The sequence below is a fragment of the Otolemur garnettii genome, unplaced genomic scaffold (genome assembly GCF_000181295.1).
Source record: "Otolemur garnettii isolate 467f Iridium unplaced genomic scaffold, OtoGar3 scaffold00017, whole genome shotgun sequence".
NCBI lineage: Eukaryota > Metazoa > Chordata > Mammalia > Primates > Galagidae > Otolemur > Otolemur garnettii.
This window is the reverse complement of record NW_003852412.1, coordinates 27,106,057-27,131,436: the sequence shown is the minus strand read 5'-3', so window position 1 is coordinate 27,131,436 and position 25,380 is coordinate 27,106,057. Positions and strand designations below refer to the sequence as shown.

Genomic DNA, 25,380 nt, shown 5'->3' with positions numbered 1-25,380 from the left:
GACAGTTACATTTGAGTGGACAGTGGGTGGACGCTGTCACTCCAGTTAGGCTGTGGTGGACGCTCAACGCACTCCTCAGCTACACTTGCTATGGGCGAGGCACCGCACCTGGGGTACTCGGCGCCTCGTGGAGGCACCGCACCTGGGGTACTCGGCGCCTCGTGGAGGCACCGCACGTGGGGTACTCGGCGCCTCGTGGAGGCACCGCACGTGGGGTACTCGGCGCCTGGTGGAGGCACCGCACGTGGGGTACTCGGCGCCTCGTGGAGGCACCGCACCTGGGGTACTCGGCGCCTCGTGGAGGCACCGCACCTGGGGTACTCGGCGCCTCGTGGAGGCACCGCACCTGGGGTACTCGGCGCCTGGTGGAGGCACCGCACCTGGGGTACTCAGCGCATAGTCGGCTGTGAGCCCAGGGTAAGTTGCCTCTCAGTCTCTCTGGAGCCCATGGAGGAGCTTAAAGGCTAAACCAGCTGAGCCCATTGTAGGTCCAGAGCTCCCCTGGGATTGAGCGGGGGTGTAAATGGGCCTGCCCCTCACCTTCACTTCTCTTTCTGTCCAGGCCTGACCCCCCATTCCTTCTCATTTCCTCAAATTTTGATTCTAAGGACACTTATTTATAAACATCCTACATGCTAAACACTATTCCAACTTGTGAGGTAAGCTATTTATTTTATTTTTGGAGTCTCACTGCCACTCTGGGTAGAGCACCATTGTATTATCATAGCTTACCCTAACCTCAAATTCCTGGGCTCAAGCAGTCCTCACGCCTCCGCTTCCTGAGTAACTAGGACTATAGGCACCCACCACAACGCCAGGCTAAATTTTCTATTTTTAGTAGAGACAGGGTCTCACTCTTGCTCAGGCTTGAGACCTGCCTCAGATCCCCAGAGTGCTAGGCCTATAGGCCTGAGCCACCACTCCCGGCCTGTGTAAGCTGTTTCTAAATACACCAAACCAGATATCTCTCTAGCTTTCTATCCATCCCCTGCCATCCTTGATCTATTCCATTTCTGTAAATAGCACCTCCATTCATTGCTCACAGAATTTGTGAGCACCTGTTAAGTACCAGGCATCGTGTAGAGCATGGGAATGTGATATTAACAAACACGTTCCTGCCCTCATGGAGCCTACATTTCAGTGAGAAAGAGGGACAGTGAACGCATCATTACCAGTATCGCAAGTATTTCAGAAAGGAAAACGTAGGATGTTATGTACAAATAGCCATGAATTTACAGTTAAAAGGTCTACTTGTGCCACTTATGTGAATTTGGGCAAGCCATCAATGTATAATCCCTCCATTACCAATCTACTTAAATAGCAATTGTTCTAGCTAATGAAATAATCTATATCTAAACACTCAGAATATTAATGATCTCTACAAAAGATATCTGAACCTGCTTTCTTAAATTTTGAGTTGCCTTCTTCAACTTTATAGTTATGATCTACTCCCCAGAATGGTGGATCAGTTAGAACGCTGCTTTCCCTGGGTGTGGTGGGTGACAGAGTTCACAGGCTTTAAAGTATATTGAAAACAGTATAAGTAATTGGAACCTGAATTTTTTATAAAAATACCATTGATTTGTAATTTTGTGAAATTTAGTAAAAGTTCAAATCTATGAAACATATGCGGAAATTTAACGTAAAGGTTTTTAAAAGAAATTTGTGAAGTAGCACATCCTCCTCCTCCTCCTCCGTCCTCACCGTGGTTACTGACCACGTGCCTTTGCAGGGAAATCTCATCCCCTTACTTTTCTTTTTCCCAGACCAGAAGAAAATGCTATCCTTTAACTCTCTTCCAGCTGTATCTCTGCCCCTCATGAACCTACTGAAATTTTTTGCCAGAAGTGTTTAAGCCATTCAATGTTTGATGACTCTTGAGTATTTATACATTTAGACCTAAATATTTCTAGACTGTGCCAATTAATAAAGGCTCATAAGTGATTTTTGAACTGGGCATTGTGAACGTGCTTGCTACTTATTTGTGTCAGAAACATTTCTTGGTCTACAGTCCATTTATAAGTTTCAGTAAATTTCCTCGTTTTTACATCTGAAACAGTGTTGTCATTTGTGTCTCCTTTATTCAGCCTGCCTTAGTTTTGGAGTTGACAGTGTTTGGTTCTGACCTAGACTTTTATAATGTGTATACTTGTTATGGATTGTGTACTCATTGTAATTTTAAAGTCATGTGTTTTAAATTTTGCCTTACCCTCCTATTACATAAAGTAACTTTGTAATCAATAAGTCAACGTGATGATTTCTTATACTATTTTTCTTAAGATATGAGTGACTCCTTTTATTTTCTCCTTACATTAACTTGTCTCTTGTGTAGTAGGTACTGGCTGTTTTCTTGATTCCTAGAGTAGTTTCTGAGCTGTCTGTCGCTGCCTCCCCTCCCCCACAGGCATCACATGTTTTTATAAAGTACTTGTCTTCTTTCTCAACTTCTAGGCTGTCAGTCACTTAATTTTTTTTTTCCTTTTCTTTTTCTCTTAAACCTATCTTACACATGCTTTTTTGTTGTTGAGGGAGTCTGCACGTGGCAGCATGGTCTAAGCAGGAAAGGAAAAGGAAGTTATTGCTGCTCTCTTCTGGCTGCCTGCAATAATAAATGATAGTTTGCCATTCCCTGTCTGGTGGCTGGAGACTTATCTTCATAAATGCATGTGACCCAAGAAGTTTCAGTTTACATGCCCTATCCCTTGGTGTTCTTGCCTGTGGAGAGTCTTTTCCTTCCTGGAATTAGACAAAGGTTGAGAGAATTGAATCTGGGGCTTCAAAGCACAGGAAAAGAGAATGTTGTCTTATCCTGTTGCTACAGTGGAGATCCAGCTGGCCGTGTTTACCTAACCAGGGTGTGAGACAGCCTGTCCCGGGAGGGCCCAGGGCGGTACAGAGCCTGTGTGTTGTGAACTTAAAAACCTTTGGAAATATTCCTTGTGTGTTTTCCTATATATAGGGTGTCCCAAAAGTTGTCCCTAAAATAAAGGAGAATGGGAAATTGTACCTAAATGTACCTTTATTTATAAAATACACATTATAAAATTTTACAAAACACTTTACAAAATATTCTTTACATGTTGGCCACCTCTTTATAAAATTTTGTAATGAATATTTTTTAAATAAAGGAAACTTTAGGTACAATTTCCCATTTTCCCTATGTATGGTGACTTTTGGAATTCCCTGCAGTTATTTTTATAGTGACAACTAGATACGTTTGGGTATACGTTTAAATTGCTAAGCACTAGGCAGAATGAAAATTTATAAGATTCACCCATTTGCTAGAATAACATTTAACATCTGTTTTACATAAAGTGACCAAATTATTAACCTTCCAAAACAGAATACTGAATAGTGATGGGAACTTTGTTAGTAATTATGCCAGTTTACCTGTCAGAAGCCAGGACTGCCCTGGGCAAACTGACATATATAGTCACCCTATTTATACCAAGTTATTTTCTTTGAAAATATTTAATCAAGTCCAGTGACTTTACAGAATCAAGGAGGTAGGAGCAGAGATGAGTGTGATGGTTGCGTGACTCTTCAAAATTGCTGCCTTGTCAGTGTGAATGCAAAAGTCACTGATGAGCACGTAGATACCATGTCCAAAGGAAGAGGACATTCTAGCAATCAGGGGAATGTTAAGACATGCTGCATTTATGTCTCAGCAACTCTGGGAGATGACCACTGCTGTCATTCCCACCTTTGTGGTCTTACGATGATTAACTAAAATAGAAATCTAAGTGTATCTAATTCTGAAGCCTGTGCGTGCTTGTAACTACAACACTATACTGCCTTCCTCTGGACACACTCTGTAGCTCTGTGATTATCTTTTAAATACATAGTCAGATACACTCCCTCTGTGTAGAAAACAAAGTGGCAAAGGGACGAGACCCCTTTCCCTCAGCTTGGCACCGCTAGGCCACGGCCCCCTGCTCTGGTGCCAGCGCAAGTCGTTCTGAAAGGGTTCCCTGGCGGGGAGCAAAGTGGACCTGGCACAGTCTTGCTTCAACAATGCAGGGGCTATGACTAGTCTGCTATGCTGATTACAAGATTGTAAACAGACACAATAATCAGCTCTTGTCAGCCTCACAGTTATAGAAATGTTGTACTAAATAATCAAAGGAAAAAGTAACCTTTCATAAATTTTTTCTTTGTGGGTCTGTGCCTTCTTAAAAATAATATTTGTCATTAAATGCACTTGTAAACTTAGCTTCTGTTAGGCTTCTTCTAAACGAGTGACTCTTCACCCATTTAGAAAACTAGTTTACTAGCTTACATGTATGTAGCATTTTACATTGCTTATTTTTATGGGATCACCTATTATAATTGTGTACTCTACACCAGGACTTCTCCTAATTGCTTTACATTTCATTCACTTAATAATTACAGTAACCCTGTGACTTTAGTCTATTTATCATCTCCCGTGACATTCTCATGATAAAATTGAGGCACAGAAAAAATTGAAATAATTTATTCAAAGTAGCGTTACTACAGTTGGCAGAGCAGGGATTTGAACGCACAGAATCTGACTCCAGAGTCCTTGAATTTAACTCTTGTACTTAACTTACAAAGAATGCTTACCTAAAAACTTCTACCTTCAAAATAGAAATAATGAGTGAAGATGAGGTACGTGAACTGTGAGTAGTTTGAGAGTCAAATACCATGCTAGTCCAAATTTGTCTTCCCATTTTATTTACCAAAGTGTGTGTATTTCATTTAATGACTAGAGGTACTAGTGCCTTGGCTGAGAGAACCAGGGTTTTAGTATTACCACAAAGATGGTGTTTGTTCTGTGAGTAGTGTGCTATGGAGATAGATGTGTCCAAAAGAATCTTCCGGAACAACAATAAGTAGTCTTTGACATAAACAGAAAAGATTTCTTCCAAACCCAGTGCTGGCAGAGGAATCTTCTTGGTACAGGACATATGTACGCAGGTGGCCAGTGGCACAGGCTGGAGCACCCTTCCATAGGAAGCATGCAGGCAGTGATGTAAAGTGACAGCAGAGGCTTGTGCTGGAATCTTATATCAAACCACAGAAAGACTACCCTCAAGTAGAAGCTCGGAGCGCAGTTAGCGTCTGCATAGCAAAGGTGGGAAGGCACCAGCTTTTTATACTTTGCAAACCTTTGAAACAACTTAATCTGAAATTTTAATTCAGGGAGCTCTAGAGAGAGCTAATCTATTTATATACACACATATTTTCTTAAAAAGGCATCTCAAACCTCAACTGTGCTATTAACCAGAGCACCGCTTCATTCATGCTCACACAGTAGTGATGATCTTGGGTTTCTGAGTGTACAGTAGAGTCACATCTGAAGGAAATACGCATTGTTTGATTTTCTTTTCAGAGTACTCTTTCCTGTACAAGTAATTCACATGCTGTGGCCCTCACAATATATGTGCGTAACAAATGTCATAATTTATAAAGAAGGTAATGGCTATTGCTGATGGAAGACTTTAAAACATTTCCCTCAAAAACATGTTTAAAACATATGATATATACAAATATCGAAACGGGCCTGCCGGGGCATGTATATAATCCTACACCCAACTCATACTGGCCTCTTTTAGGAGTCCCTTTGAACTTTAAAATCTAAGAAGGAATTATTCTGAGGGCTGTGGCTGCCAGACTACAACTGTGGAAAAATGAAATCCATTTTAGGTTAGGATGAAACCAATCCAATTCAGAGTTCCTCTTCCCTTTCGGGTGAGAGAATTGAATTGGGTTAGATTCGTAATTCCCAAAACTCAAGACCTGGACTAGAGATACGCCAAAGACTCCACAGCAGGGCATCCCAGCCTTCAGAGTAAAGTAAGGCATCTCTCTGCCTTAATTCAGTTTAACTTAAATTAAACTTTAAGTTAATTTAGTAGAAGTAAAAAGGATTTTGTGTTTTCCTTTGTGGAAAATAGTTCATGGTAGAGTTCTGGAAGAAGTGAAATCGGAGGAAAGCTACAACAGGAAATTGAGGAATTCTAGGATGCGAGGAAGCATTTGGATTTGGCCTGGTATTTGTGAAAAGAGTGTCGGAGTACATCACGTGAGGGCCTGGGGGCAAGTGTGGTGAAGTGAGTCAGGGGGGCAGAAAAGGTCCACATGGCGTCTGGAGAGAGCAGCCGCCCTGGGGACGGGCCACAATGCACGCAGAGGGAAGAGGACGGCTCACACCACCTCTGGGCCCCACAGTCCAGTCCTCTGGTCCTCATCTTGCCAGGTCCCCGGGCACTCAGATACACTTACCTATCTTGCCACAGTTACTTAATTGGTTAAATTTTACTCTGGAAGAATAAGTAATAATCAGGTTTTCCTCCTCAATTTCAACCCCATTGATAATGTTAAGAATTTGCACCTTCATGCAGATGATGTATGTTTTAATCTCTTTAGACTACTGTGCTCCATGTTTATTGGGCTAGTTAAACTTCTGTCAGATTAGGAATATGCAATACAGTGTAGGAAAAAAAGAGATGAATTATGTTTAAGGTAAGGTGAAATGTCTGTGAGTAGATAAATGGGTGGAATTAAGATGAAGAAACAAAAATATCAGACGGCAGGACCAAATATTTTGTATTGATGCTGAAATCATCGTGATTAATAAAACATCTAATTTTACCTCTTTTCCTAGACATTTATTTTAGAAGTGTAAGGATTTTAAAGTGCTGTTGATTGTGGGTTTTGCTCCTGGCTGATTTCTATCTTGGCCTGAGTTTTAGAATTTTAGCATTCCTTACTGATCTAGATTTGGATCATTTTTAAACATTTTTAAAGAAATGTCCAAGTGAATGAAATACTGTATATGTGAAAAGAATGAATCAAATGAATTCACTTTGTAAGAGTGTTAAATATCATAGAAAAATGGACCCCATGTGATCCGGATAAAAGAACATGGCAGGTCTCCAGGGCTCGGTCACAGTGGTCTCACTCTGTGCGGCCTTTGACCAGTTTCTTAATCTGTCTCAGTTTCCTCATCCACAATGGAAAAATAATATGCATTCGGCATACATTTCAATATTTGAAAATGAGAATTAATTTGCATTCATTTAGAAATTTGTCAACTGCTGTACAGATGTAAATAAATATTATATACACACAAAGAAAATAATATTTGAGCTGTAACTTCACCACATGTAGCCCACTTAACCATGGGACTTCGGGATGGTAATGTTTGAGGTGTCAAAATTTTTTACTACCTTTTTCCAACTCTTGATACATTCCAAATAGGGTGGGGAACCTGTGGCCTTGGAGCTACGTGTACCCTTCTGGATCTTTGAATGTGTCCCTTTGACTGAATCCAAATTTTACAGAACAAATCCCTTTATCAGTCCCACCTCTTAATAAAGGGATTTGTTCTGTGAAATTTGGATTCAGTTGAGGAGCCAAACTTAGGAACCTGAGAACCACAGGTTCCTTGAGGCTACAAGCTGCCCCCACCTTGTTGATCTGAAGTGTAATTGTTGAAAGGTCTCACCTCCTAGGTACTTCGTAGTTCATTCCAGAATGCATGAAGACGTGTAGCTTGCAGGGTGTTCTCCTATTTTCAGGCTAAAATCCCTTTGAGAATCTCCTGAAAGCTAAGAATCTTCTCCCCAGAAAAATAGTCATATGCAAATACGGACATGATTTTGCAAGGAGTTTCAAGGTGTTCACTTCATTAGATCCAAACACATTAAGTACCACCACCTCCACTTTAGATTGATGAATAGAAAGGCTTTGGTAAATATTGCTTCCTGCCTTTCAGATTTCTGGGGTTTTGTCCAGAATATCATGGTCTTCTATTCTAAGACAGTGTTTTCCTGTCCGGCCGTGCATTCACTCATTCCTAGCTTTAGCTGTACTCCCTTTTAAGTTCTGTCTCTAGCCCTAATTCCATCCACCCCTACCGTTGCCGCTCACCTGCAGTTTTCACCAGTGCTCATTCACAGTGGGGACAGTAAGGAGAGAAAGGGGGGCTGTGAACCAGACTATCAAATGCAAGAAGCAGAGGCTCTGGACAGACCTAGCAGTGGGGGGTCGGTCCCAGGACAGCCACATTGGGCTGCCCAAAGGCTGAAACGGAGGTCAAGAGTCTGAAAAATTAGACTGCTCAGATGTTCACCCATTCACAATTTTACTAATCCCAGCAGTCGGATGTTTGAGATTCTTTGTTACTAGGTTCATTTAACAGCTCTTCACTAAGATCTTCTGGAATTTGGCCATTCTGCACCTTTAATGACAAAATATGAAGGTGATTTTTAAACCAGAAAGTACTGTAACAGTGTAGGGAACACACACTGGACTCCACCGTGATGTGAGTGATGTGAAGAAAGGTCACGCATCCTCACATCCATCATGTGGGATGGCGGCCAGAGCACAAACAGAATGAAGGTTTCTTCAATCTATAGTCCCTCTAACAACTCGAGATTTTTCCAGTTTGGAGAATTTTAATACCCAGATTTTCAACTTTACACTAACTCCTCATCCTATTCATTGCTTAATTTTATCTCATTCCACAAATGGCTCTGAGATTTAGTGTCTTCAGACACTGTCTTAAATAAACCTGTATACGTTAACAACAGCCACAACAAAATCCAGGTCATATATTTTAAAATGCAGACACATTCTTAGAATACCAGAAAAGCATGTTCTTGTTTTTTAACTTCAGCAACAGTTGCTCTAGATTTCTGAAAGTGTACTTTTTACAAAACGAGTGAGGGCATATATGATTTCTTCATAAGCCAGATGCATTCACTATTGTGGGATTTTGTTTTATATTATCTAATGTTGGTTTGAATTTTTATATTCTAGCGCCAGTGAGATCCAATAAGAATCTATTTGGAACATAAAATCTAGAAGAAAATAGCATACTAGTTACTAATTAATGTGAAGTATTAGGTATTATTTATGCTTTTTAAAATGTTACTGTTATTATAAGGTAAATTTTTGCAGAAATATAATGATGTTGGTAGTCAATATTGATTTTGAATATTTTTATATTGTATGAGCAGAAACCTTCAGGCACAGAGATTTCAGGTGTGGAAATGTTATTGAGGCACCATTAGCAGAGAAATGGATTCCCATTAGGGTCATGAAGAGGGTATGTCCATCTGCAGGGTTTAAAGAAATTTTTAACATTTTTAACTCAGAATGCCAACAAGGGTCACTTGGCATCATAAGCTTGGCTCACAGTCTTCTTCCTCTATCTGAGCTCTCATCGCCATTCAGAATTTTCCCTTTTTTTTCTGAGTGCACTATTATATTTTTGACAGACAATTTATAAAAATTAATAGCAAATGGTAGAGAGATTGCTCTTTTTCTTCAATAGAAGTTCTTAGAGGAAGAAAAGACATTGATGCAAAGAAATAGAGAACATTACTATGAAATACAAGGCTACTATTTATTATATTTTAACTGTAATTTTTTTTTTGGCAGTTTTTGGCCAGGGCTGGGTTTGAACCCACCACCTCTGGTATATGGGGCCAGCGCCCTACTCCTTTGAGCCACAGGCACAACCCTTAACTGTAATTTTTTATTCTGCTTGCTTATGTTTACTCTGCCAAATTGGGGTCACTAGTGTTATGAGATTAAATCTTTTCGATTCTTTTGAGGTAGAACTTTTATTTTTCAATGTCTTTATCTAGCAGACCACTGATATTCATCAGTATCTTCTGGCCAACAGACTCTTTTTTTTTTTTTTAAGAAACCATTTAATTTTACAGAAATAACATTGTTTAGAAAAAAGTAAACCATAATAGTTTGACAACATAAAAAATATATTAGAAAGCGAAACTATATTGATAGGTTTTCCATGAGAAGAATCTTTGGGCATTTAAACCCCACCAATAATTACAAGGCTGTAGTGAAGCACTGGCTAGTTAAATTGGAAAAGTCAAAGCCAGGCGCCTTTCTTTACGGAGATGCCATGGAAGTCAGTCCTGAGTGGCTGGCAGTGACCCAGGGACTGACTTCCCTGAAGCACTGAACTAGGAAATGGTGGAAGAAACTTCTAAAAGAAGCCCTCAGGGATTCCCCTGTGATCCCTTTAATCCTTGAATTGTCAAACCACATGGAAAATAATAGAGCTGCGTAGTTCTAAGACTTAAGTGGTATTATCTTTACAAAGGAAATATTAGGTTTTCTCACATCTCTGGATAAGTATGTACTCAGTGTAGAACACAGTAACTTTGAAACAGAGATACATATTGCTTTTTTATTTTTAATATAATGCTCTTATTATCTATGACTTCACCAGTAGGAAAAAAATTACAGCCAATATTTTGTTTTCCTTTTTTAAAACAGATGATTCAACGAGAAGCAGATGTAAAAAGTAAGGTAACTGCTGTGGCCTTGACAGACTCCGTTCACAACGTGTGGCATCAAGAAGCTGGCAAGACGATTCGAGAGTGGATGAGAGAGGTGAGACTTGGTTTTAGTCCGTGCTGAGATGAATGGGTGTGAGCCTTTATATCTTGAGCCCCCACCAACTCACATCACCTCCCATTCTCAAAATCCCTGTGTAAAGGCGGAATGTTGACAGGAACTAGGAAAAACTAGACATGCTTAAAATAATGATGGAAAACCCTGTAAGGAACTCACTTTTAGAAAGCCCCCTTCCCTGCCTTTTTGTCTTTTTATAGAATACTATGTAGGCATACGATACGCAATGGAAGCTTTGGCTGAAGAACGTCTTGGCGTTAGGAGATTCTTTATTCCCTGATGTTTAATTTTTCCACCAGTTATTAGCATAGTGCTGCTTAATTACAGGAAGGGAACTTAATGTACACTTGGTCTTGTCTTTTTCCTCTGGAGAGGTGGTCAGATGGGCTCACTACTACCGTGTTTCCCCCCAAATAAGACACTGTCTTATATTTATTTTTTCTCAAGAAGACACACTAGGGCTTATTTTCAGGGGATGTCTTATTTTTATTAAGTATAATACAGCAATCTACATTTATTCAAATACAGTTAAGTCATCTTCTTCTGGAACCTGACAGGGGGAGCTGACCTTGTTGGTGGGGCTGGTGCTAGTGATGCGTAGACTCCTTTCCCCTAGCGGTTCACACGTGCACGTTAGGATGCCTGCTACGCGGTTACCACACGTGCACCCGTGCAAGTGCGAACTGCTTGGAGAAAGGAGCTGTGGCAGATAAAAGGTATTCCAGTCTTCCTTCCTGCCCTGGGCGGAAATGCAGGGCGTGGCTATGCAGATACGCTTCATAGCCACACCCATCACTAGGTCGTCTTATAGAGGCAGGGCTTATATTTAACAAATGCATAGAAATCCTGCTAGGGCTTATTTTTTGCGAAACATGGTACTAGTAGAGGGAGAAGTGAAAAGCTGAAAGAGTGCCATGCCAGACCCAGGAGCTAAGAGAAATTGGTGGCGGGGAGGGGTTCTGGCGCTGGTCCAGCTTCAGGCTAAGAAAGCTTCTTTTCACACTTGCTAAGTAAGGGCTGGTGAACCTGAAAGCAAGTAAGGACTCATTCACCATACTGGCCTTTCTTAAAAAATCTTTCAGCCCATTATTTCTTGGATTCCTATTATGGCTATCTAGCTGAAATTTTCTTTTTATTTATCTTCTTGATAATATAAACAGTTGACACCAGCTACTCCATGCCATGGCAGTTGTTTAGTTGAGTCATGTGCTTCCATTCATCCAGGATAAGTAAGTTGGCTGGTCTTCCCGGTCTTCTCCCTGGTGGCTCCAGAGAGTTAATGTTTAAAAATAGTTTTGAGTGCACAGAAAAATTAATCTGTATTATCCCATAGTAGTGTAATAATATTACCAATCTGTTGTCACTATCACTTTTGTCCATTAGTAAAAAGTACTTCTGTTGTGCAAAAACCCAAAGTATTTATTCTGGTTCTCATAACGGCATTTTTAAAAAATCTATTCTAACATGAAGGTGTTTTTTGGTTGCATTGCTTTCCACTTTCAACTTCACAGTGTCACTATATTCTTAATTGCCTTTTCCAAGGGTCTAAACTTTTTAACAGGGAATGTTTTTAATTTCTTGCCTTTTTTTTTTAATGCTATTTAGCTGCCCAAATATAGACATAGACAGCTTTTAGTGTTACATGAGTAGTAAGGTTAAAGTAACTTCTTTCCCCGCATACAAACAACCAATATTGATATTTGGTCTGAACTAAAAAAAATTCTCTGTTCCTCATTTTTTAATTGGAAGTTTTTCATGTAAGTCTAACTCAAGGCTGACAAATGTAACGAAATTTATTAAGATTTACTTTTTAAGCATTTTTAACTAAAACTGGATTAGGTGTCCCCTTCAGAAATCATATTAATCTGTGCAGTTTTCATGTAACTGACTAAAATAGTCAAAATTGAATGTGCCATAATTTAATCAAGGCCTTCATTAATTTCTTTGCAAGCATAGTTTTTATGGAAGTCTAAAATGCCATAATTATTGGATAGTTCTTTTAGTTCCCTCAACTAGGCTTTGAGGAAACAGCGGGAAGAGTTTTGTATTCTGACCTATCAACAATGAACCCCAGCTTAATCACTTACCTAACTGTGCAGTCTTGGGCCCGTTATATAATTTCTTTGAAATTCAATTTTCTCATATATAAAATATAATATCTACTTTGCAGAAGTGGTTGGGAAATAAGATGTGTAAAGAAATAGCATGGTTGTCGGCATTTTAAAGAAGTTCAGTAAATTATAGCTATTACTGCTGTTATCCTCTCACTCCCAAATAACATACAACACATGGACTATATTCATCTTGTGTTTTCTGGATGATTTGCATATTCAAAATATCTTATAAAAGGGAAGCAGGGTGACATATTGGAAGTAGTTCAGGACAAGCATTTAGGAGAACTAAGTTTTGATAATGATTCTGGCTAAGTAAATCAATAATTAAGGCTCCAGCACGTACCAGCTACTTTGCTAAGACCTATAATCTAGGACAAGCCACTCTGTCGTTTTAGGCCTATTTCACATTTGTGAATTAGAGGCAATAATTCCTCCTCCATCTACTTCATGAACTATTGTGAGAATCAAAGGTGAGCAAGAAGAAAAACCTCTTGAAAAGCAAATGGTACACATAGAGAAATGAGATGTATTATTATGGGAAATACTGTAATATTCCAAAGATAAAAATCATTAAATCTTTTTTAATGAAGAATTATTTTAGAATTATTCCTATTCAGAGCTCTTCCCCAAAATAAGAAAAAAAGGGCAACTATAAAAGTCTGTGACAGAAGCTGAGACAGGAGGATCGGTGAGCTCAGAAGTTGAAGACCTACCTGAGCAAGAATGAGACCCTGTCTCTACTAAAAGTAGAAAAATAAGCTGGGTGCAGTGACAGGCACCTGAAATCCCAGATGCTCAAGAGGCTGAGGCAGCAGGATCATTTGAGCCCAGGCATTTGAGGTTGTTGTGAGCTATGATGATGCCATTGCACTCTACCCAGGGGAAGGAAGTGAGACCCTGTCTCCAAAAAAGGGAAAGCAGGGGCTATGATATATATCTTAAATATCTTTGTAGGAACCCACCTAAATGTGTGAGCACTGGTAGAGAATACTTAAGTGTGGCTTGGCAAGATAAGAGTCCATTGTTTCCCAGTACTCAAGGTGAAACTCCCTCCCCTTGACTTTCTCTTTTCTTGGTCTCTATCCACTCTGCCAGGCTTCTTGAAATAATGAAGAGAAGACAAGTCTGGACTCCAGCAAACAGGAAGGGCTATTGTCTTGAGCATGAGTGTTGGGAGCAGAGTGCTATAGGTCAGCTTTGTGTCCTTCAGCATACCCCTTCTGTATCACCTCATAGTCCAATTTCATTTGGATCAGCTAAAAAAACAGATATTTTGCAAAAAAACAAAAACAAAAAATCACCTTAGCTAAGCTAAAGTGTAGTCTATTAAAAATAATGGTCTGGTTGTAGCAGGAGTGCCCAGCCTGCAGCCCCATGCGGACCTACTGATTTTGTGAGAACATTCTTTGCTTATGTGTGATGTTGGATACCACAGAATGGACCTTTTTTTTTTTTTTTTTTTTTTTTGCTAGTGAGCTTTTGTTAGTGTTTGTGTATTTACTGTACAGCCCAAGACAACTCTTATTCTGCCAATGTGTGATGGAGAAAGGTTGGACACCCTGTGTAGAGTAAGCCATGGTGCTTTTACCCTCTCTCTGGCTGTCTCCTTTGTTTCACAAAACACTGCTCTAAAATTTGGAAATAAAACAATGGTACAAATTGCCTACTCATTCCTGTTACACTAAAAATTAGTAAAATAGTTTCTTTGTTTTGTAAGTATGTTAAATTAATGTGATAAAGTTATTGATATTAAGTATTGGTTGACTAGAAAAGTTGACATTTTTTAACCAATTTAACACAGAGAACAAAGGTTAAAGAATATGTTCTGTATTACTTATATAGTTTTTAAATAATGAATTTTTTTTAAAGAAAAAAGGTTAAAAAGTACTACCTTTGGCCATTACTCCAAGTGAATGGAGCCAGCTCCTGACTGAAAGACCAAGCGCAGATGCTCAGCCAGCCTGAAGAGGAGAGGCCGGAGGGACGGGAGGCTGGGCGTGGGGGCACTGCTTACTGCGCCCCAGGAGCATCACGGCTAAGAGGGCGAAGCTTGCTTCCTGATGTACCTCTGGCCTCTGACATTGTCCTGCCAAGAGAATTGATTCTACATTATGGCCATAAACCAGCGGTTCTTAACCTGTGGGTCATGACCCCTTTTTAACAATGAAGATACACTGCAGCATTAGGAAGGTTGAGAACCACTGCTAACCCTTTCTGTCACCATTCTGCTGTGAGTGTAGGCTCTAGAAACACAACTTGCTGACTCACAGTTGTACTTATCTGAGGACACGAAACTTTCTATAATGAAGACTAACCGCTAAAACAATGATGATTTATAACTCAGAAAAATACAATAATAATGAATAAAATCTAGACTCAGTGAAGGCAGCAAGCATCTCCAAATGCCTCCAAACACTTTAAATAGCTATTGCCTACTTTTCTCTCTTTAGATACATGTATAATGTACTAAATTCTAACCTTTTTAAAAAAAATTTTTAATTCATTTCATATCTGTGCTTAATTATTATCAACACTTGGCTCAGCTGTCACAGAGGGTCACTCAGCCAGACACAGTAGCATGTGCCTGTAATCCTAGCTACTTGAGAGGCTGAGCTGGGAACATTTCTTGAGTCCAGGAGTTCAGATGCAGCGGGGCAAGCAACATGGTGAGACCCCATCTCTATAAACACAATAATAATTTTTTTTTAAAGGGAGTCACTCAGCACTATGGTTTATGGAAATTTCTAGTCCATATAAAGAGTTCCCAAACTTTAGGATTTTACAAAGAAGAAAATTTAGTCTCAAAAATCTGTAGAGTTATAATCTCAGAGTAAAAAAACAAACAAAAAACCAAAAACACCTTTAAACTGAAAACACTTAACTTTAAGAAGCGCTCACTCTATCACCTGTTTTCTTCTTGTTCCATCAGACCCAGAAAAACACTAGTTATATGATCTGTCCCATTGTGCCTGCTCTGGCCAAGTGCTTCTTGCCCTATACTTGTTTGGGGGGACCAAGGGATTGCATGTGAGACTCAAGCTTGGCCCTGCTGGTACCTCTAGTCCAATGTGTCTGGGAGCCTCTCACAGACCTGAGGGGAAGATCTCAGGGGCTGCTCACACACTCACACATCTTGAATTCAGGGAGTGCTTTCCCAGTGGCGAGCAACCACCCAGGTTGCTTTAGTAGTGTTCATCTCAACTGAAAAACTAGGATAGGGACAAATTGGAGCATTGAAAAGAGGGATAAATAAGCATTAGAAAAACAGTGAAAGAGATCTGGTCTGATACCATAGAATTTCAGATAGATTGCACTCATGTAATGGTTATATGACTTTCTTTACCTACATTTTCCAATAGGTTTATGTTTTTCATTAGAGCCTATCCTATGAGCCTCTCATTTTCATTACTGCCGTACTTTCTCCACTAGAGTTAAAATGCCACATCCACATGGCATATGCACTCTGTTTATCCTGTTTGAAACCGCAGTATCAGATCTTTGCAATCCTGCACAGGTACTGTGTCATTCCACGCAGCTTGTGGGCATACCCACTCTGTCTGTAGGGCATTTAACTTACATCTGATTTTTATGAGCAGTCAGACAAAAACTGTTATTTCAGAATTATAAAATGTTAACCTATAATTTGCTTTAAGTGTTTGAATTAAAGGTGAGCTGGGAAAACTGAACAAAAGTTATTTGATTCAGCCTTTTTCTTACTTTGTACTTTACAAACTTTATTAAATAATGGGCATTACATTTATTATCTTATATACAATATTTGGAATATGTTTTCGTAGATTGTTCAGCTTTTTAAAGTCAGTTACAAATCACAAAGTGGTTAATCACCTTCACATTGTCACGTACCATCACTTTTATTAATCTAGAAAATCCTGTAGATACAGTGCTCCATATGTGAAGTGTAGGTGAGCAGTATAAAGATGCCTGGGTAATAGCTGACTTTCATCAGATTTGGAAGTACCAGTAGGATGAATAATAATTAAAATACATACAGTACCTAATCGCTGCCTGTCTGTCGGTAGTGCTAATTGCTGTCATTGAAAAGACTGAATTGTTTAAGAAAAAGAGAGAGAAAGAGAAAGTCATTCTTCATTGACACTATCTCCCTGTATCACTGGAAGCCTATTTTTAGTACCTATAGAAGTCATGATTTTTGAATTTATTAGGGTCTGTGCTGAATGATAAAACAAATCATCCATTTACATATCTTGACACTGCTTTGGAGAATACTTATTTCTTACAAGCAAGTGTCACATTGTATATAAAAGCTGGCTAATTGTGTGCTAATCTTCTGCATTATCTAGAACTCTCTGATGTGGTATTCTATCAATGGTAATATTAATTTTACTTATTTCAAATGTATGAAATATCTTCTAAAACCCTATTTCTTTTATAATTTCTGCTCTTACATTGTGTAATTGTGCATTCAGCTGCTAATTAAGATTAGGAGTGCACGTTATAGAATATCCACTTTAAACCATTAGGCTTTTGTAATACATGAAAAATACCAATATTTCATCCCCATTTTAAATGTAAAAAGAAAGAAAGCATTTAAGAACATTACTAGATGTTGTGTTTGTTTTCATGTTTTTTTTTTCTTACACAGTTCAATAGTTTCATTGATCTACTGTTTCTTATAAAAATCTACCGTGCTTTGTGAACTCCACTCTCTAATCTCATACAGCAACCCTTCCTTTATGTTGTTCCTGCTCTCCCTGGTCCCAGAACAGTAGGGTTGCCTTGACAAATCTATTCAAAAGCCATTCCTCGGCCTTTATTGGTGGGGACTGGGGCTTTTGAAATTCTGTCCTCACTGCAACACAACTGACATCTTCTTCCAGACAGAATGAATTAAGGAAATACAATAAGACACTTGATCTACCAGTCAAGGATCTTTCCACAGTGAGGACGGATTCCATGGTGCACAACCAGGGCAGCAAGCATCTAAAAATACACAATACATGCTTGTTTACCAGAATAGCAATCACCGATTTTTCCAACGTGATTGATGGGGTGATTTCTTTTAAAATGAAATCTGTCTGGAAATTCATTGTGTGTGTGTGGAGAAATTTTTTAAAAACCATATGATGTTAATCACGTTTATAAAGCCAGACTTCAAATACAAACTTAAAATGTGAAAAGAATATAGATTATGTTTATTTCATTTGTCTAAGTTGTAAATCATCATTACCTTGCAGGTTGATCTTTAATGTTGGAGGCTGTGTGTCCCTCAGACGCACAGCTGCAATTCACAAGGCTGCGTTTCTTTCTAACTACTCTGATACAACCTTCATTAAAGCAAGTCCAAGGAAAAATTGGTGTTTTCATATGGGCCAGATTTGGAGGAGTAAATACAAAAGTTAGTTCTTCTGGTGTTACACAAAGAATATAGTTTACGGATTAGCTAGTGTTTCACATGTGCCCATTAGTGTTTATTTTAATCTAAAAGTGAAAAACAGATAATTTTTTCATTTCCCTTTAGTTATGATTCCTTTATCTGCTTACTCTTTGGCTTCTAAACTTCTCTTAGGAATATATTGTGTCATGGTTCACAGAAGGTTACTTTTTAAAACAAATATCAGCACAGACTCTGCCAAATTGTAAAAGATAAACTTTTTCCATTGTCATTTTAGTAATGAATAGTTGTTGACTATTCACATAAGAAAAAAGCATATGGAAAATAAATTGAATACATTTCCAGTGGTTAATTTTATATATCTCTTTAGCCTAAAACTTTGGTCTTGGCTTAAATTATGTTTCAACAGTATTGTCTCTATTACATTGCAGAACTGTTGCAATTGGGTCTCCAGCTCAGAACCATTGGACACATCGGTGGAGTCCATGCTCCCTGACTGCCCCCGGGTCTCAGCAGGTATGTGTCTGATGAGAGATGTATGGTTTATTTAAGGTAAACAGTATGCTAATATAGTGTAGAAATTTATTTTGTGAATTAAGTATGTTCTGCCTTGAATTGTTGAACTAATTATTGATAACATACTGCATGGGTCTAATCCATTATCACAATTTGTTAATTGTGGTAAAATTGTAATTATAGGTTAAAATGCTTACTAACAAACTTAGTAAGATGGTGAAATAATTCAGGAGTAATTTGGATAGTTGCTGTTAAAGTTTATAGAGATGAGATATGTGTAAATAAATAAATACTTAAAAGACAAGGCACCGTAGCCAGACAGGATCTTTCACAGAATACTCGTCTCCAGGTGAGTACCAACTCAATGAGGTGACAGGCAATCAAGGCTGGGTCGTGTCTTCAGAAAAGAAATTATTCACATAAAGATTTGAGCTGGGCCTTGTGTTCGATAGGATTCCAGCTGTGGGAAGGCAAACAAGATGGCTTCCTAGGCAACAGAGACCGAGCTGCTGAAGGAGCTAGGTCAGGTCTGCAGGCGTGCACAGAGAGAGGGCGAGGCAGGTGAAGAGGTGAGCCCCGCGAGGGCAGCGGGGCACTGCATTTGGATCCATTGGGAAGAAGAGAGAAGAACGTTTGTTGCAGCTTTTTGGTTTTGGCTTTCATAGCTTCTAACCAAGGGAAGATCAGTATCTACTTATGACTAGTACCTAAAATGGGCCGGTTCCAGCCACGGATGCTGGAGAATGAGCAGAAGTTTGGAACACAAACCACTACATGTAACAACCATAATTAACAGCTAATCACTGAGATACATGTACATGTTTAAAGGAAATGATTTGGAGACTAGTTCAGCTTCTAGGTAAAGAATATTGGTATAACTAAACATCACTGTCATTAATATAAACTTTAACTGAGTTTCACTATCATTAATAGCTAAATTTTATAAATCTATCAGTAAAACCACTAGAAGATATATATATATATATGCTACAATATAAGCCTGGACAATTAAGTTTGTGAACTCATCCTAGAAAAAGTGCTATGTCCCACACTGCTGAATATCATTATAGCACCAGAAGGTCAAGGGAGCACTTTGAAGGGGACTGCAGTGATACTCAGCAGAGAGTTATAATACTCAGCAGAGAGTTATAATACTCAGTAGAGAGTTATACAGCATTTTTCCTAGGTTCAGTTTGTGAACTTAGTTGTCAGACCTAGTATGATGACAGCTCTGATGGCCATTCCTGAAAAAGAATTCCAAAATTGCTTTGAAGGGTGACCATAGTAAATATTCAGACGTTGTATTGCATTTGCATGTATATATGTAATGTATAATTCACATTTTTATAGGAGTTACAATCTGTGAGGTAACTGAAAGCACAGAAGTAGCAAATATTGCTCTTAAGTAAAATACAGGGCTGGGTTTCCATGAGCCTCTCATTACATTTTTGTCAATCAGTCAGGAGCAAATACTTAGATTTTTCACCATTGTGCACATGTGCATGTCTACAAATGACTGTGGAAGTGCCATGAGTTTTGATCTGAGGGTTACAAATATATTTTATTGATTTTATTGAAGTAGGTGAGTTTGCAAATACAGAACCCACAAATAATGAAGATAGACTGTATATAGGAAAGAATTTGTTACTAGGATTTGGCGAGAGTAGGTTACCCAGTCTCTGTAAGGATGTTGACTTTGCCTGTGACGATGGAGCTTGAGTTCACAGAGCAGATGGTGAGAGAAAGAGAGCAAGAATGGGAGAGAAAGAGAGCAAGAACCCGTAAGCAAGTCCATGAAGGCAGACTTCAGTCTGTGTCAGCTCTTGTTGCCACTGTATGTGGAGGTGTGGGCATCCTAGAGCCACACATATCCCCGCTCTAGGAGTTAGAGAGGCCGACAGAGAACCCGGGCACAGGGGAGCAGACACAGTCCTCCTTGTTGCCTCTGGCATGGGTAGCCAGCAGCTTACGGTCAGCTTGACTGAGCTAGACATGGCTGCTGCTTCACTTTAACCCTCCAAATTTTCAAAGAAAAAAGAAAACAACCCAAAAATCGTGTGCTCTATCCCAAACCAGAAACAGGCAGGAAAAGAAATTCTGGAAATATAGTTCAACCTAGACAAACTGACACATTAAAAAGCCACCACAGCCTGCCTTTTGCTAAGCTGGCACTCATCTTATCTTTATTTGGAACTTCAGTCACAATCTCCAGATAAAGACATTAATAAAGTCATGCTTCCACCAGATACGTAATGGCTCTCCCAGGTCCACTCCAGAACACATTGACATTTTCCCCAGAGGAGGGTACAAAGTCCCTTCATTGTCTTTTGCTGATATTTATTCCTCTTATTCCATTGGTATCCTATAATTTAAATACTGAGAAGTAAAACTAATTACTTTTTATGCATGTTACATTAGATGACATGGAAATAAGAGAAAAAAACAAAAACATTTAGTTTATATGTATATATACACAACTAATATCAAAATAAAGAAATGTTACTGGGTGCTTTGTTTCTGCAGCTGGTACTTATAACTGCCTTCTTCCACTACCTATTCAGTGTAGGCATATCTAGACTACCTCAATATAGTATAGGAGTCCCCAAACTATGGCCACAGGTCACATGCAGCCCGCCTAGGACATTTATCCAGCTGGCTGGGTGTTTTTGCCACCACTGCTTGTCCTGCTTAGCAGCCAACTCGTCCCGGGGCCTGCAGTCCGGCCCTCCAACGGTCTGAGGGACAGTGAACTGGCCCCTGGTTTAAAAAGTTTGAGGACCCCTGATATAGTGAATGTCGAAATAAAGTGAGGCAAGAAAATATAGTTTTCCAGCACATAAAAGTTATGTTCATACTATACTGTGGTCTGTAAGTATGTAATAGCATTGTATCTAAAAATGTACAAATCTTAATTTTAAAAAGTTTCATTGCTAATGAATTCTAAAGGTTACTTGAGTTTTCAGTGAATCTTTTTGCTGATGGAAGGTCTTAGCTCAATGTTGATGGCTGCTGACTGATCAGGGTGCCGGCTGCTCCAAGTCAAGGTGGTTGTGTTAAGACACTAAAGTTTTCCGTATTGATTGACTCTTCCTTTCCCAAAAGATTTCTCTATAGCATGTGACACTGTTTGATAGTATTTTACCCATAGTAGAACTTATTTCAGAATTGAACTCAGTACTCTCAAACCCTGCTGCCACTTTATCAAACAGTTTACATAATATTCTAAATCCTTTATTGTGATTTTAGCCATGTTCAAAAAGTGTTTTCTAAAGAGTAGTTTCCATCTCCAGAAACTACTGTATTTGCTCGTCAGTAAGCAGCAGCCCCTCCCCAGCTCATGGTGCCTCAGAGACGTCACCGTCCAGCCCCTCCTCGGCTGCTCGTCGGTTCTAGTTCTCTTGCTGCTTCCGCCACAACTGCAGTCACTTCCTCCACGGAAGCCTTGACCCCTCAGAGTCTTCCACAGGGTTGGAATCAACTTTTTCCAAGCTCCTGGGGTAGTTGGGAAGATATTTTGACCTTCTTCTCTAAATCATAAATGTTCTTAATGGCATTTAGAATGGTGACTCCTTTCCAGAGGATTTCAGTTTACTTTGCCCAGATCAATCCCTAATCTGTGGCAGCTATAGCCTTACAAAATTTATTTCTTAAAATAAGATGTGAAAGTTGAAATTACTCCTCGACCCATGGCATACAGAATGATTGTTGTTCTAGTGAGCACGGGCGCGTGAGTTGCTCACAACGCCATCATCACTCTTCGGCAATGAGGTGCAGTTTCAATAAAGAGTAATATTTTGAGTAGAATCTTTTTCCCTGAGTGATAGGTCTCAACAATCAGCTTAAAATATTCAGTAAAAACCATACAGTAGACTAGTGTGCTATCATCTAGGTTTTGTTGTTCTATTTATAGGGCACAGGCAGAGTAGATTTAGCGTCATATTTAAGGACACTAGAATTTTGGAATGATAAATGAGCACTGGCTTCAAATTAAAGTCACCAGCTGCATTAGCTCCTAACAAAAGCATCATTGGAAGATTTGAAGCCAAGTATTCACTTCTCCTCTGGTTATAAAAGTCCTACATGACATCATCTCCCAATAGAAGACTGTTTCATCTACACTGAAAATCTGTTATTTAGTGTAGCCACTTCAAAAATGATTTGAGATTAGTCTGGATAACTTGCTACAGCTTATCTATCAGCACTTACTCTTATTCTTGAACTTTTATGTTCCAGAGACAGCTTCTTTTTTTAAATCTCACGACCAACCTCTAATAGCTTCAAACTCCTCTTCTCTCAGCCTTCACAGAATTGAGGAGAGCAAGGGCCTTGCTCTAGATTCGGCTTTGGCCTGTGGGAACGTTGTGGTCTTCCATCCAGACCACTAAAACTCCCTCCATATCAGAAACAAAGCTGTTTTGCTTTTTTATCATGTGTGTGTTCCCTGGAGCAGCACTCTTCATTTCCTTCAAGAACTTTTCCTTTGCATTCACCACTTGGCTAACTTCTTGATTCCAGAAGCCTGGCTTTTGGCCTGTCTCTGCTTTTGACACGCCTTCCTCACTAAGCTTAATAATTTTTAGCTTTTCATTTTTAGTGACAAACATCCAACCCTTCTTTTCACTTGAATTCTTGGAGGCCACTGTAAGGTTGTAAATTGGCTTCATTTCAGTATTGCTGGGTCTCAGAGCATAGGTAGGCCTGAGGAGGGGAAGAGGAATGAGGAGCAGCCCGCTGGTCGAGCAGTCGGAACACACATGACATCTGTCGATCACATCTTCTGTCTTCTGGGGATGCAGTTCATGGTACCCCAAACCGGTTACCAATACTAACATCAAAGATCATTGCTCATAGATCAGCATCACAGATAATGAAAAAGTTTAAAATATTGGGAGAATTACTAAAATGTGGCAGAGAGCCATGAAGTGAGCACATGCTCTTGGAAAGATTTTACCTATAGACTTGCCTTGAGGCAGGATTGCCATTAACCTTCAATTTGTAGGAAAAACACAGTTATCTGCCAGGAGCAATAAAGTGGAGCACAACAGAACAAGCTGTGCCTGCATTCCTCCTGCTCTCAGCAGGCACCTGCACTGGTCTTTACTGGTACAATGACCCGCATCTCTATTCATGGAGGGTCTGCGCCATTACAAGTCCTGCTGGAATTAGGTGGCAGGAGTATGCTTTGGGCTGTAATTAAAGGAAGTATTTTCAAGTACCCTAGCATGTTTCTTGTTTGCAGACATACCCCTGCTCACCCCTATCATGTGGTGGCAACTGTTTTCCCTGGGGAATCAGGACCCAGCGCCCATCCAGTACATTCACTTCCTGTCTATTCAGTGGCATAAGGAACCCACAATGACAAGATGGCATTCTCAACTGCCAGTGCAAAGGCATCATCGCTGTGCCACCTGGTAGAAACATTTCCCCCTTTGGAAGTAAGATAGACCTTTCAGACCAGTGGAGCCTAAAGTTATGGGAACAGGAAGCAACAGTTTACCAGTGGATCCCTAAGGTGAATAAGAAGAGAAGGCAGTCCCATTTCTACCGCTGTGGTCCCTGATCTGGGATAATAGCAATATATATTAAATGGTGATTTAGAGCATATTCCACATTCAAGAAGACATTGTTCCCAACCCCACAAGGTGCTATCTCATAACAAGCACCATAACTGAGTTTTCAAAGGGTCATTCCACCCTTCAGTCAAGCATGCTCCTTAAAGATAACAGGGAACATGGGACAACCAGTGAATGTTGGCCAACCTGGGGTCCTCTCTCCTTGCTTGCTCATTCTGGTGGAAGCCAGCTGCCATGCGCTACTGTCTGCAGCCAAGAGCCAGAAAGGACCTGAGGTCTGCTGACAGCCAGGTGAGTGACCAAGGAAGAAGATCTAAGCCCCAGCCAACCCTTTGCTGTACTCCATGAGAAACCCAAAGCTAAAGTGACTTAGATTTCTGACCCACAGAAACTGTGGCATGATAAATGTATATTGTTTCGAGCTACCAGGTTTTGGGGTGATTTTCCACAGTAGTAGGTAATTAACACAACAGGCTTCAACTTCAACTCTGGTGGCCGCAGAAGCCTAAGTAGACACAACCTGAACCCTTTTATGAGACTAAAGTATTCCAAGGCCCATCTTAGCACTGACACCTTAGCATTAAGAGCAGTTTTTTATAAAGAGGCACTAAATGCTCATTGAAGACAAATTTATTCCAACCCTTGCTCCCCCACTAAGAGACTAGACTTCAGTGTACAATTTGTCACGAAGATATATTCTCTATCATATTCTCTTGGTCTTACCCTAAGTGATCTTAATTATTCAGCTCTTCCCTGGTCAGTTTCTTTCTTAGTACAGAACTTTCTACTCTTGTTTCCTGAGAGGTTTTTCCCCAATAAATGTTGCTTAAATCAGAAGGAAATTTCATATACATTCCCCAGCACATATCCACCTATCCCTCAAATACTTATTGAGCACTTACTGTGTTGTAGGTACTGTTCTAGAAGAAGGGGTGTAACTGTGAGCAAGAGTTCATCATGACTGTCTTTATCTCTAGAAATTAAAAGAGAAAGATTTGGTCTTCCAGCCTCTGCTGATGAGTAGATTCTTCCTTTTGAAGCTGGCCTCAACATTAGCTCTGTCAAATGAGGAAAGAGATAGGGCCAGCACTCCCAGCATTTTCCATGCCTACTTATAAAAAAACTCAACCACTTTTTCAACCAAAATTAATGGTTTTCCTCATGATCTTTAAGAAATGTTGAATAAAGGGTATGACATGATCAAAGAAGGAAGCCAGAGGCAGCAGATTCTCATGAGGCTGTGACGATAAAGCCAAGTAAGTGGATGGAGTTGACAGCATGGACGGGACTCGAGAGAGGGGAGAGCTGTCCAGACACACTCAGGACAATCCACACCCGAGTTGACGGCATGGTCAGGACTGGAGAGAGGGGAGAGCTGTCCAGACAC

The 25,380-nt window shown here is 39.7% G+C and overlaps 1 protein-coding gene across 1 annotated transcript in view; it reads left to right on the top strand.

The window, feature by feature from the left end:
- Positions 1 to 25,380, top strand: part of FAM172A (family with sequence similarity 172 member A) — a 502,406-nt gene that overhangs the window by 327,908 nt on the left and 149,118 nt on the right. The window contains exons 9-10 of the mRNA XM_003785978.3: positions 10,279 to 10,395; positions 18,336 to 18,420. Of these exons, the coding sequence (XP_003786026.1) occupies positions 10,279 to 10,395; positions 18,336 to 18,420 (202 nt within the window). The remainder of the gene's footprint in view (positions 1 to 10,278; positions 10,396 to 18,335; positions 18,421 to 25,380) is intronic.